Source organism: Callospermophilus lateralis, chromosome 2, assembly GCF_048772815.1.
Source record: "Callospermophilus lateralis isolate mCalLat2 chromosome 2, mCalLat2.hap1, whole genome shotgun sequence".
In the NCBI taxonomy this organism is placed as follows: Eukaryota; Metazoa; Chordata; class Mammalia; order Rodentia; family Sciuridae; genus Callospermophilus; species Callospermophilus lateralis.
The window spans coordinates 204,334,754-204,347,314 of NC_135306.1; the positions used below are offsets into that span (position 1 = coordinate 204,334,754).

The 12,561-nt window shown below is 55.8% G+C and overlaps 2 protein-coding genes across 3 annotated transcripts; one reads left to right on the forward strand and one right to left on the reverse strand.

The window, feature by feature from the left end:
- Positions 1-1,095: 1,095 nt before the first annotated feature.
- Positions 1,096-9,367, forward strand: Ppp2r5b (protein phosphatase 2 regulatory subunit B'beta). 2 transcript variants are annotated; one of them, XM_076847519.2, is made up of 14 exons: positions 1,096-1,437; positions 1,873-2,329; positions 3,008-3,204; positions 3,706-3,807; positions 3,959-4,051; positions 4,177-4,307; positions 5,421-5,480; positions 5,581-5,689; positions 6,182-6,235; positions 6,307-6,357; positions 6,472-6,591; positions 7,753-7,880; positions 8,108-8,209; positions 8,571-9,367. In XM_076847519.2, the coding sequence occupies exons 2-14, from the start codon at positions 2,131-2,133 to the stop codon at positions 8,716-8,718; spliced, it is 1,494 nt and encodes a 497-aa protein (XP_076703634.1). In that variant the 5' UTR covers positions 1,096-1,437; positions 1,873-2,130; the 3' UTR covers positions 8,719-9,367. The 2 variants fall into 2 exon arrangements, with proteins under 2 accessions (XP_076703634.1, XP_076703635.1); XM_076847520.2 differs by having other exon boundaries at positions 1,878-2,329.
- A 193-nt stretch (positions 9,368-9,560) lies between these two features.
- Positions 9,561-11,982, reverse strand: Gpha2 (glycoprotein hormone subunit alpha 2). Its single transcript, XM_076842941.1, has 4 exons — positions 11,965-11,982; positions 10,100-10,202; positions 9,753-9,937; positions 9,561-9,662 (listed from the first exon to the last, which is right to left on the reverse strand). Exons 1-4 carry the CDS (start codon positions 11,980-11,982, stop codon positions 9,561-9,563), a joined length of 408 nt encoding a protein of 135 aa, XP_076699056.1.
- Positions 11,983-12,561: the final 579 nt, after the last annotated feature.

Genomic DNA, 12,561 nt, shown 5'->3' on the forward strand with positions numbered 1-12,561 from the left:
CCTGGATCCCACCCAGGAAACTGTGGCCCTTAGTAAAGGCCTCTGCCTTCTGTTGCTCTAGAAGGTGGGTATCTCTTGAGCACCCAGGTTTCCTCTGTAGCATGGAATGGTCACAAGGGCTCAAAGCAAGGTGGCACAGACTCTAAAAAGGCCCCAGAACCTCCCTGACCTCATTGTCCAGCTTCATTACCCTCTCTTGCTGCTCAGCATAGACCAGTTGTTCATCCAGACAAAACTTCAGGGTGGAGATTTCACAGCAGTTCAGGGAAATAAAGAGGATGTGGGGACCCCACGTTTCAGTAAGGGAGCCCAGGACTGCAGACTGGGAACTTCTGTCCAGAATATCAAACTTCTGGAATTCTAGCTGTGCCTTGGATACCAAGTCATACGGTTTGGTTTTGTACCTTCCTCCCCAGCACATCTTGAGGACAGGATGGCTGGAGACATCCACCTGGGAGGTCAGGCTGCCTGGGGTGGGTGGCAGCTCCGGAGGAGCACCTGCTCTGATGCTTTGCCACTCCAGGACTGGCCCTTTAAACCACAGACCATGATGTCACCGCAGACAGCAAGAGGTGGGAGGGGGACTGCAGGCCTGAGGATGGACTGCATTTCCCAGCAGCCTCTGGCAAACCACACCCCTCCCAGCAGGCATTGGGGCACCTCGGACTATTAACTGGTCCTGTGCCGGTTACAGAGGGTTTCGGAAGTGCCAGGCCATTGGGGGTGAGGGCGGGGGTCTTATGAGGATGGCCTGGGAGCACAGATGGCCCAGGTCAAATTCTCCGGCCTGCTATAGCGCGCTGGGCCTCCTTCCTGCCAGCGTACTGGCATCATTCTCAGTTTCCTGGTGCAAACTCCTGCGTCCTCCTCTTTCCCTACGCAGAATCCAGGCATCCAGCCCCGGCTGGAACCCGTCCCATTCCGTTCTCCGGGTTCCAGAGCCTCAGCCCCTGCCGCGGAGCCCGTGCTCAGGTGTTACCCCTTCGCTCTGGTCGCTCCCTTTAAGCGCGGCGGGGACTACATTTCCCAGCGGCCCCGGGTCCTTCCTGACGCAGCCCCCCCAGTCGCGGGGAGGTGCGGGCCGGGAGGGGGGAGGTGACTTGATGTCATCCTGAGCAGCTGGGCGGCGGGTGCCGGTGCGCCCAGAGCCCGGGCTCCCCCTGCGCTGCGCCGCGCGGCACCCGAGTCCCGGGACGTCAGCAGAGGTCCGCGCGCTGCCCGGGCCAGCCCCGAGCCCGCCGTGCGCCCGGCCCCGACGCGGGGCTGAGCCGGGGCATGCTCCAGCCCCCCCGGAGCCCCAGAGAGAACCCAGGAGCGCCGCCGCCCAGCCCCAGCGCCCCGAGCGGCGGAACTGCTGCGAAGGAGCCCTGAATCGCCTCCCCGCTCCCCAGCGGGCAGCCCCGGGAGGTCCGCGACCAAAGTCTGGGCTTCTGAGAAGTGAGTGTCCCTGCTCTATGAGGTTTTTGCAGGGCCAGGAAGGAGGAGCTGAGTTTTGGGGAGGGTGTTGGGGTCTAGAAAGGGCTGGCATGGGGACGGGGTCCCCATTCTTGGGTGAGTCCACGGTGGCCCGCACTAGTGGAGCAGGATCTCCCATTTCTCTAAGGGATTAGGGATGAGGATGCCACCCCCCACCCCCCCACCCCGCAATCTGAGTAAGGGGCTGGCTTGGGGAATAGGCCCTGTTTTGGAAGGGTTATTTTAGAGCCCTGGAGCCTTTCAGTCAGGGAGAAGGGAGGGACCTGTCCATAGTGGGAAGGGGATGCACCCCTATTTGGGGGTATGCCAGGGGTTGGAGGGAAAAGAAGACTGGGCACCCAGCTGCAGCAGCCCAGGTCGTCTCTTGCTGACCTTCTTGCCTTGACTTCTCACAAGAGCAGAGTGGGAACCCTGACTGGACTCTTCTGGACTCCCAGGAAGGACCTGAGGCCTGAGCCATCTCCTTTCCACCCTGCCTGCCCCCCAGGACTGGGCAGTTGCCTAAGGCCCTGGGGGGGGGGCCCAAGACTGTGGTTGTGCCCCCCCCCACACAACAGAATGGGCCCAAGTTAGTCCACTCAGCCTCACCCAGCATCCTCTGGGCCCTGGGGCAATCCCAGGGGCTCTGAAAGCTTGAGCTGCTGCCTGCCTGCCATGGAGACGAAGCTGCCCCCTGCGAGCACCCCTACCAGCCCCTCATCTCCTGGGCTGTCGCCTGTGCCACCACCTGACAAGGTGGATGGCTTCTCCCGCCGTTCCCTGCGTAGGGCCCGGCCCCGTCGCTCCCACAGCTCCTCTCAGTTCCGCTATCAGAGCAACCAGCAAGAGCTCACTCCACTGCCTCTGCTCAAAGGTGAGCCAGCTGCTGACTGCCAGGGTACCTGAGCCCATGAGGGGACCAGCAAGGATGGGGGCAGTGAGAGGAGAAGCAGCCGTCAGAGGGAGTTTGGTGGTCCTGCTGAGTTTGGGATTCCACCATTGGAACTGACCTCCAGCCCTTCAGCCCTCTGCTGACGCATGGCCTGACTGGCCTGTCATCCCTGGAGGTGGGGCATCCGGAGGTGGTGCCACTCTGGGGGGCAGGCCAGGGCCAAGGGTGGGGCACACAGCCTGGGTTCCAGGAGGCCACTATCAGCCCAGCCAGCTGTCTGTGTCCTGGGGCAGGTGCTTGGAGTGGTTCCTGGTGATCATCATGTAGTCCCCACGTTCACCCTTGAGCCCCTCCCCACTTCTGGCTCATTGAACAGGGTGCCACCTAGGAGAGGGAGGCAGAGGCTATTTTTGGAAAGCCCATATAACCAGGCTTTGTGGTCTTGCTTAACATTACGGAGTCTCTGAACCTGGATTAAGAGAAAATGAGGAAGACCCCTGACCCCCAGGAGTGGAGGATGGGACAGGAGATGCTTATTCTCTGCAGGGAGTAGGAGACAGCATTAGAGCATGGGGTCTGGGGGCAGCAGAAGCTGGCCCTAGGGATTAGGAGCCCTGGCAGCTGGGTCCAGGCTCAGCCCCCCTGTCTGTCCCTCCTTAGATGTGCCAGCCTCTGAACTGCATGAGCTGCTGAGCCGGAAGCTGGCCCAGTGTGGGGTGATGTTTGACTTTTTGGACTGTGTGGCTGACCTAAAGGGGAAGGAGGTGAAGCGGGCGGCACTCAATGAGCTGGTGGAATGTGTGGGGAGCACCCGGGGCGTCCTCATCGAGCCTGTCTACCCAGACATCATCCGCATGGTGAGCACCGGGCCCAGCCTCTGAGGGACTGCTGGGGGGATACATGAACCCCTACTGACCCACCTGTAAGACCCTGTGCTAAGAGTAAACCCTACACCCTACAGCTTGGCCTCAGAGCCCATGTCCTCTGTCTCCCCTGAACCCCACTGCTGCCCAGAACCCACTCGGGGCCTCCTTGTACATCCTACCTCCATACCTTTGCTTATGCAAGCTAGACCTGGAGCGACTGTCCCCCGTGTCACTTAACTTCTGTGGCCCAGCTCTGGTGGTGTCCCTCCTATGAAGTCTCTTTCAGTGACCAAGCCGGAAATCTCCTTTTTCTTGCCCAGAATGCCTGTGGGCTTACTGCTGGCAACCATGTCTCCCTCACTGTTGCCCCTGCCCGAGGAGTGAATTTGGCACCTTGCTGGGGCAGGTGCCAGTTCTGACCCATTAGGACATTGGATGAGGGACCTCCCCAGCTTCTGCCTTCAAGGAATCATCCCTGACTCTGCTCCCCAGATCTCAGTGAATATCTTCCGGACCTTGCCACCCAGTGAGAATCCTGAATTTGACCCTGAAGAGGATGAGCCCAACCTTGAGCCTTCCTGGCCACATCTGCAGGTGTGAAGGGTGGGGCAGGCAGGGGTCCACACCTCAGAAGAGCTTCAGTCAGGGAGGGTCTGCTTAGCCCCTAAACTATTAGATGAAGGTCACAGGGTGGGCTGAGTGGGTGAGGCTGTGGCTGGATTGATCTGTTTGTCCCTTCCCTTAGCTGGTATATGAGTTTTTCCTGCGTTTCTTGGAGAGTCCAGACTTTCAGCCCTCCGTGGCCAAGAGATATGTGGATCAAAAGTTTGTCCTGATGGTAATGTGGGGAGCCCTGGCTGGGTGGTACCATGGGGCAGGGGCAGGCTCTCCGAGGGCCATGCAACAGGATGGAAGCCGCCTGGTGTTGACCTCTCACCTGACCCCACACCCTGTGTTCCACAGCTCCTGGAGCTCTTTGATAGTGAGGACCCCCGGGAGCGTGAGTACCTCAAGACCATCTTGCACCGCGTGTATGGCAAGTTCCTGGGTCTCCGGGCCTACATCCGCAAACAGTGCAACCATATCTTTCTCCGGTGAGTAGCTGCTGCCTGCCCAAGAAAAGCCCTGGGAAGGAGGGAGACAGACCAGTTGGGGAGAAGACTGAGGCCCTCCTAGGCTTTGGGGTCTGTGTGGGATTCTGGTTTATCAGGTTCTTTCCCCATGACCTAATAGTGATTATAAAAGGTTGAGACGTCAGCAGAGGATGAATGTTTATTTGCATTTCATAGGTGGGAAAAAAGAGGCCAAGAGAGTAGTTTTCTGAGACCAGGGGCGCCTAAGAGCTAGATCTTTTGATCCTTACCATATTGATCCTTAGGACCTGGAGAGATTCTTTCTGCAAATATGTATTGAACACCAACATCCAGTGAGTGTTGGAGACCCACATGACCGTGTAGTTGAGCTCATGGCTCTAGTGTTAGATGGTCTGCTTTTGAATTTGGTTCCAGTATTTGGGGGAACTTGGGCAAATCACTTAAGCTTTCCTAATTTCCTTAACTTTGAAATGGGGATACTGCTTAAACTAACTTGGGGCCCAAGGAGAGATGAAGGGATGTCTTCAAACACTCAGAATAGTTCCTGGCCCAAGGCAGGGACTCTGAAACATTAGCTCTTATTGTTATTAGCAACAAAGGAGGTAAGACATGATCCAGGTCCTGCAGGAGCTTGGAGTCCATTAGACTTCCCATTTATTAACTCTGGGGCAAGTATCATTTAGTTGCTGAATCTCAATGTCTTTATCTGTGTAATGGCTCTCATATGCCCTACCTCTCAGGAGAATTTTATGAATTACTGGGTCCAGAGTAGATGCTCTAAGTGTTTGTCATTTCTTTGGTTGACCCGTATGAAGAGTGAAGGTCGTAGGCTGGGTGCCTGCTGGATGTGTGGGGATCAGGTAAAGAGTGCCAGGGCCAGTGGGAAGGCAAACAGGAGCACCTTGTAGCAGAGAGATGAGGTTGGCAGAGGTGGCTGGGCTGAGGTAGGTGTGGATCTCAGGGGGCCTGATCTGGGGCCCTGAGAAGGGAGAATGGCCTCTGAGTCGGAGAGTTGGACAGGTGTGCAGTGTGGGTGGGTGAGTAGGTAGGATAGCTGATGGGTGATGGGCTCACCCATGCTCTGAGCCCTTCCACATTCTTCTCCTCCCACAGATTCATCTATGAACTGGAGCACTTCAATGGTGTGGCCGAGCTGCTGGAGATCTTAGGAAGGTTATTGTCCTGGGACCTCAGCTAGAGCTCAGGGTTCTGGGAGGAGGGACTAGGGACCTGGTCACCTGAGCCCTGCTCCTCTCTTCTGGCCCCTCCTTAGCATCATCAATGGCTTTGCGCTGCCCCTGAAGACTGAGCACAAGCAGTTCCTTGTTCGCGTCCTGATCCCCCTGCACTCCGTCAAGTCACTGTCTGTCTTTCACGCCCAGGTGAGGCCCAGGCTTGGCCCTGCCTCAACAGAACTTCTGACAGAGTCAGGGCTGCCCACAGGACCAGGAAGTGGCTTGACACCGGTGGGATCCTATCTCACCTTGGTTGTCTTCACTAATTCTTTCCACTTCAGGGAGTTGCCACTGGCCCTTTAAGGCCAACCTCAGACATCAGCTCTGAAGCCCCCCAAGGCCTTCCCTCTACCTGCTCTAAGCTCAGCGAAACTCTCCTCCCTCCATAAGCCCAAAGATTGCGATGTGCAGCTCTATTATGGAATCTTTTGCAAAATTTATAAGGGTTGGTTGCCGAGCGTTTCCCCTGTGAGGTCATCGTGCATTCCCAGCTCCCTGGCGGGTACCGCCCTGGCAGGCTGGCAGTGCTGGGCCAGCAGAGTGAGAGGCAGTGGGTGGGTGAGCACCTGATGGGTGCCCAGCAGTGGTACCTGGCCCCAGATGACCTCTGGCTTCCTCCCTCTCCCCCCACGCCCGCAGCTGGCATACTGTGTGGTGCAGTTCCTGGAGAAGGACGCCACCTTGACAGAGCACGTGAGTTCCTCTGGGGGAAGGTGGGCCCCTCACTCTGCAGGTCTGACTTTCTTCTGCCTCAACCCCCACAGGTGATCCGGGGGCTGCTCAAATACTGGCCCAAAACCTGCACCCAGAAAGAGGTATGAAGAAGGGCTTTGATGCCCACCAAAGGGAGGTTGGGGGCCATCTTGCAGAGGCAGGTAGGTATGTGTGTGTCTGGGGAGCTGTGAGCTATTGCCACTCTGTCCCCTTAGGTGATGTTTCTGGGGGAGATGGAAGAGATTCTTGATGTCATCGAGCCCTCCCAGTTCGTGAAGATCCAGGAGCCCCTCTTCAAGCAGGTGGCTCGCTGTGTATCCAGCCCCCATTTCCAGGTATGGGGCAGGGACAGGTGGGGTAGAGGCAGTGCTGTAGTCTGGGAAGGTTGGCCCATTTACCTGACATAGTTCCCTCTTCCCTCAGTTTCTCCTCCAGTCTTGGGTCTGATAATAGGGAGATGCTGGGTTTAGGGTCAGAAGATGTAGGGTCAAACCTCAGATCTCCTTCTCCTGGCTGCAGAGCCTTGGGCATATCACCCCCCACTGTGAATCTGATTCAGGTTTCCTCATCTGTAAAATGGGCCAACAACAGTTTCTTCACTGGGTAGCAATGAGGATCAGAGAGATCATGACCGTAACATGATAAACTGAGCCAGAACAGGATGGAGTATTATCACTTATCTTAGTGGCCTTAGTATTTTTGTTGGTTGTGTTTGTTTCTGATTCAAGATTGAAACCAAGAGTACTGTACCACTGAGCTACATCCTCCTCCTTTTTGAATTTTTGTTTTGAGACAGGATCTTACTAAGTTGCTAAGGCTAGTCTTGAACTTGCAGTCCTCCTAAATCAGCCTCCCAAGTCACTGGGATTACAGGCTTCATCCCCTTATATTTCATTAGTCCCACTTAAGAACCCAGCCAGGTTTCCCTCATTATCCCAGCTATTGTAACTCTTGCTCTTCTGCATGTATACAGAATCTCTTCTAGTCTTTTTAATTTTTCCCCATGGTGCTAGGATGAAACCCAGGGCCTAGCACAAGCTAGGCAGGTGCTCTGGCCACTGACCTACGTCTCCAGTCTTCTCTTATTTTTATGAATCCTAACCCTATGGATGTCACTTCTTCCTTCAGTGACTCCAGTAGCTTACCTTCATTAAACAGTCTGGTATTTCATTTCATTCTTACAATAGTCCAGTGGAGGTAGGTATCATGAGCTCCATTTTATAGATCAGACAACCGAGGTGGAGACTGGATTCCTCCCAGGGTCCTGTGGGTGGCCTGGAGTCTGTCAGTGAGGATTTGCCTGGGTGTAGATCCCAAACGTGGTGCTGTGTGTTTTTCTCTCTTCACCACATTGTCTCCCTCAGTGGATCAAAAGAGCCCTTGGGGTTGGGGATTGTGGAGGTCAAGGGGCCTGGTCTTTAGGGAGAGATGGATGGCCATCCTTGCCACGCAGAAGCCACTACCAGGCATTCTCTGTACCGCTTTGCCTGGCTCAGGTTGCAGAGCGGGCTCTGTATTTCTGGAACAATGAGTATATCCTGAGCCTCATTGAGGACAACTGCCACACTGTGCTGCCTGCTGTGTTTGGGACCCTCTACCAAGTCTCCAAGGAGCACTGGAATCAGTGAGTGCCCAGGCTTTGACTTCACCCTTAAACACTGGGAACACAGCCAACCCAGCCTCTGGGGCTGCTCCTAGCTGGAGAAGATCAGAGACAGTGGCGGAGGATGACCAAGGTGGTGGTGGTGCATGGGCAGAGAAGCAGGGTGCTGTGTGGGGAACAGGATAGGCAGGGAAGTGGGTCAAATTGGTGTTGTAATCATCTCAATCCCCATCCTTGACCACACCAAGAACCATCGTGTCTCTGATCTACAATGTGCTCAAGACCTTCATGGAGATGAACGGGAAGCTATTTGATGAGCTCACGGCCTCCTACAAGCTGGAGAAGCAGCAGTGAGTGCTGGGCGCTGGGCATGGGGGAGGGGGAGAAAAGCAGGAAGGAATCTGACCCTCGGGTTGGACCCTGAGGTCGGCAGAAGACCCCCAACCCAGTGCGGTCAGAAGTTCTAAGTCCCTCCCTCGTGTCCCTGCACCGCTGCCCACTGCGCCGTCCAGCTGTTCTTCCTGCTCTGATGCCCTGCAGCTCCTAGACCACAGGCTGGGCGTGTTCTCAGCTCTTTCCTAAGCAGAGGGTTCCTCTAGAGTTAAAGGACAGAATATGATTCTGTGCCCCGCCACCCTGTTTTGCAGGGCAGGGTGGAGGATGGAGTGTGGGGGCCTCAGTAGGGGGAGCTGCCTTATCCTCTCTCCCTAGGGAGCAGCAGAAGGCCCAGGAGCGGCAGGAGCTATGGCAAGGCTTGGAGGAGCTGCGGCTACGCCGGCTACAAGGGACCCAGGGGGCCAGGGAGGCCCCTCTCCAACGGCTTACACCCCAGGTGGCTGCCAGTGGGGGTCAGAGCTAGAGAGCCCCCAAAAGGGGAGAAGCTAAACCCAGACCAGAGCTGTCGGTCCCCCCATCCCTTTTCCTGCCCAGGGGCCCAGAGAGGCGCACACCTACCCCTGGCCTTGCCAGAGTGGGCTCTGAGGACTTCCTGCCCAGCCCTGTGTGGGCAGCTTTCACTGGGGGACAAGAGGACAAGATGGTGGTCTTGGCAGCAGAACTCTCAGGCCCTCTTGGCAAGACTTGACCAGGGCAAGCTTGGCTGGGAAGCTGCCATCAGGGACATTCCCCTGCTCAGCAATGCAGGGCTTCAGGCTGCAGGGGATGCAGCTCTGCCCCCAGCCTAGGACAAGGGCACTGGGCGCCTCGCCTGCCCTTGCCCTGGGCCGGCATGAGGTCCTTCCTCGTCTCCACCATGGGGTCCATGATCTATTTATTCTGCCCTGTGCACCCTCAACACAGGCACTGTCCTGGCCCTGGGGCATCCTCCTTCCCTCCTGTCCCTTGCCCTGTACTTCCTTGTCCCCTTTTTATTTATTGGGCAGGGGGAGGGGCGAGGGCACAGGCAAAAAGAGATTCACAGTGTCCTGGGGTAAGGGGGTCACAGTAACCATGGTCTATCCTCCTTCCCCTGGCTGGGGGTAGACGTAATAAAGAGAGAAACTGAACAACTGCTTGCTTTATTTAGGGGTGGGGCATGACGTGGACTGGTAAAGGGGGACAGGCAGGGACGAGGCAGAGGCAAAAACACCCCTCTTCTCGGGAGGTGACATCACAAACTCAGGAGGGTCAGAGCTGGAGCAGCTCCTCATTTAAAAAAATTCAATAGCAAGTCACTAGCAGGATGGGAACTCCTTCTAGTAACTAGAAGCGAGAGAGGCGACACATGTCACACTGGCAGGCCCTGGCCGTGAAGATCTCGAGCTCCCGCCTCCGGTCCCCCACACACTGCAGCTGTACCTTTACCTGTGGTGGAGGGGAGCCAGCCACGTTCTGGACCCTCCAGGCCACCTTCGACCCCACCTCCTCTGTCTCCACCTCCCCAGCGCCCCTCACCTTCTTCAGGCTGCTGATGGTGCAGCACTGGGAGACAGAGGTAATGTTGTGTCGATAGCCACTGGCCGCCAGCACAGAATACCGGGAAGGGAAGGCACTGGATTCACAGTGGCCCACGCAGGCCTGTGCCACATGGGAGCCCTGGCAGGTGCCTTGGCGGTCACTGCGCACTGTCACGTTGAAGGCTGAGAGGAAACGGAGCAGTGGACTGTGCCTCTGGGAAGGCGAGCCCCAGCACTCTATCTGTGCCTCCCCGGGCGTCCCTCTAGGGTGCTGCCTGCCCATGTCCAGTCTGTCAGCTCTGCTCCCACCCTCATTCCTAGCTCTCTGGTCCCAGAGTTACTCACGGTGCAAGTGGCAACCTGGGATGGCTGCCTCCTGATCCCAGCCTTCAGTGACTGCCAGGACCAGCAGGCAGATGAGCAGGGCTTGAGGGGACGCCATGGGCACCTGAAGCACAGTGGGCGGAAGTCTCTAAGGGGGTGTGCAGGTGGGAGAGAGAGTTCTTTAAATAGCTCCTGCCTGCAGGTAAGTGAGCCGGAGCTGGCTGGTCTTTCTGACAGGTGAGACATGCCTGAGGGGGCTGTTTTTTCTCTCTGCCTCCCTGCGTGGGTCACTCTGGATGGGACTTGTGTGTCCATCCTCCAGCCTTCTGCAGTGATTCTGCGCTGGAATCATCCTCACCATCTGGACTGCAAACATCTTCCTCCCTCCACCTGCCCCATCTTGGCCTGCAGGGCCCTTGCCTGCATCTCCCGCCCTCTGGAGCTCCTCCTGCCTCGGCAAGCTCACCAGCGCAGGCCAGGAACTGCTGCTTGCTCCGGGCGCCTCCTGCTGCTCTAGAGTCTGGTGCCAATTCTCTAGGCTTTTATTTGCCTGTTTCAGAGCCACGCCCTCTTGGAGATCAGCTTTCAGGCGCCTCCTGGCCTGAGCCCTTGGAGCAGTCCACCTGGGAGATCCTTGCTTGGCGGTCCAGGGCTGGGGGAAGTAAGGTGTGGAGAAGAGCCCAGGAGCTGGGGGAGGGTGCAGTATGTGCATCCGGGGAAAGGGCTCAAGACTCAGTTGAGCTGTGGTCACTTGTGTCCTCTCTGCTGTGTGAACTTAGTCAGGACACTACCCCAGCCTCAAAAACTCCTAAAACAAGCCTTGCCTATTTCTTTTACCGACTACAAAGGAAAGAGATTGCAGGAGATTCTTATGGACAAGTGAAACACCAGTGGGGGGCTCTGGAGCTGGGCTTGGTGGCAGGCAGAGCCAGGGGCTGGGTCTACTGAGTCCCCTTCAGAGCCTCCCTTCCAGTGTCAGCGGATGTCTTCCACCCTGTGAGCCAGCTACAGAGCAGAGCTTGGGGTAGAGGGCTCTCTAGACCCTAGAATAACAGCAATGGGACTCCCCAAAGAGCCCGAGGCAGTTAATTCCAGGAAATCTGATTATTTGAGTCCAGCTCTGGTTTTACAGACAAGGTTTCTAAGGCTCAGAAAAGGGAAGTTACTTACTGAAAGTCACACAGCTAATGTTAAAGTCCAGGCTGATTTAGAACCCAAGTTTTCTGCTGTACTATCCAATAGTGCTAAAATAAACTTAGGGCAAGAATGTGGCAAGTTGGGGGGAAAATACCCTAGTTAGCAGGAGCCAGAGATTGGGGCAGGACAGAGACCAAAAGGATGGCTGTGGTGGTTCTGGGAAGCCCCAGTCAGGGCCATTGCCTCAGTGACCTACTCAGAAAGAGCAGGCAGGTCACACAGACTGCCAAAGCTAGATGGCCCCTAAGAACTCATCAAATCCCACCCTCTCATTTTCCAAGTGAGAATGTCCCCAAGGCCACACTGTCTACTAGTCCAGGTCATGATGGGCATTCAGATCTCCAGATTTGGAGCTATACCCTTTGCAGCTCTGTCAAGGAGGCCATGTTTGGGACAGTAAGGCAAGGGCTGCAAATACAATCTGAAAGGAGCTGGTGTTATCAGTGTTGCTGACCCTCAAGTCCCCACTCTATCCAGTGCCACCTCTGCTCAAGTTCTGGGCCCTCCCTCCCACAGTAACCTACCTCTTCTTTTCTCTCCACCAATGTTAGGGGTAGCCAAGCAAGGGGACATGGAGGGACCTCAACAGTCCTGCTCCTATGCTCCTACTCTCCCACACAGTGTAGCAACCCTCAGGCATGTGACAGATAATTAGCTGTTTAATGACTCCAGGTGAAAGGGCTCATTACCTCACCAAGGTAGCCCATTCTCATACTGGACCCCCCCCCCTTTTCTTTCTTTTTTTGTGGTACTGGGAACTGAACTCAGGGGCACTCAACCATTGAGCCACATCCCCAACCCTGTCATACTGAACATCTCTAAGAGTTAAAAAGTGACTCTTTTGTTCTGAGCTAAAATGAGTTTCCTTAGATTTCCATCAGTTGTTTTGGTTCTCTGAGGTCACCCAAGTCTAAACTGTCCCAGACTGGCCAGTTGGTTGAAGACAGTGTATGTGTAGCCTTGCCTTTACCAGGGGCCCTACCTGGACTGGCTTCCAATTAATCTGATAAACTAATTTGTGCTAACAACAAGGCACCACAGGAATAGACAGGTGGGAAGCATTTTATCTGTGGAGAGGCTATTCCTTGGGGCCCATAGAAAGAGATCCTTTCTTTTGGGGCAGCAGGGTTCCAGACAGTGAGTTTTGCACAACCTCATTCCCTAACCCCTAGCAGTGGAGCATAAAGTTTGGAATCAGGTAAGACTCCTCCATCCAACCTCATCCTGTAGCCAGCAGCAGGGGTCCAGGGCAAGTTTCATGCATTGCTTCTCTGTATCTTGAGAGA

What these genes read in the sequence shown, in the direction of transcription:
- Ppp2r5b (XM_076847519.2), top strand. Translation starts at nt 2,131, where the DNA reads ATGGAGACGAAGCTGCCCCCTGCGAGCACCCCTACCAGCCCCTCATCT. An exon ending in AAACCTGCACCCAGAAAGAG is followed by an intron (nt 6,358 to 6,471) that starts GTATGAAGAAGG and finishes CTGTCCCCTTAG; the next exon opens with GTGATGTTTCTGGGGGAGAT. An exon ending in TATCCAGCCCCCATTTCCAG is followed by an intron (nt 6,592 to 7,752) that starts GTATGGGGCAGG and finishes TGCCTGGCTCAG; the next exon opens with GTTGCAGAGCGGGCTCTGTA.
- Gpha2 (XM_076842941.1), bottom strand. An exon ending in CCCAGGTTGCCACTTGCACC is followed by an intron (nt 9,938 to 10,099) that starts GTGAGTAACTCT and finishes GTTTCCTCTCAG; the next exon opens with CCTTCAACGTGACAGTGCGC. An exon ending in CCATCAGCAGCCTGAAGAAG is followed by an intron (nt 9,663 to 9,752) that starts GTGAGGGGCGCT and finishes CCTCCACCACAG; the next exon opens with GTAAAGGTACAGCTGCAGTG.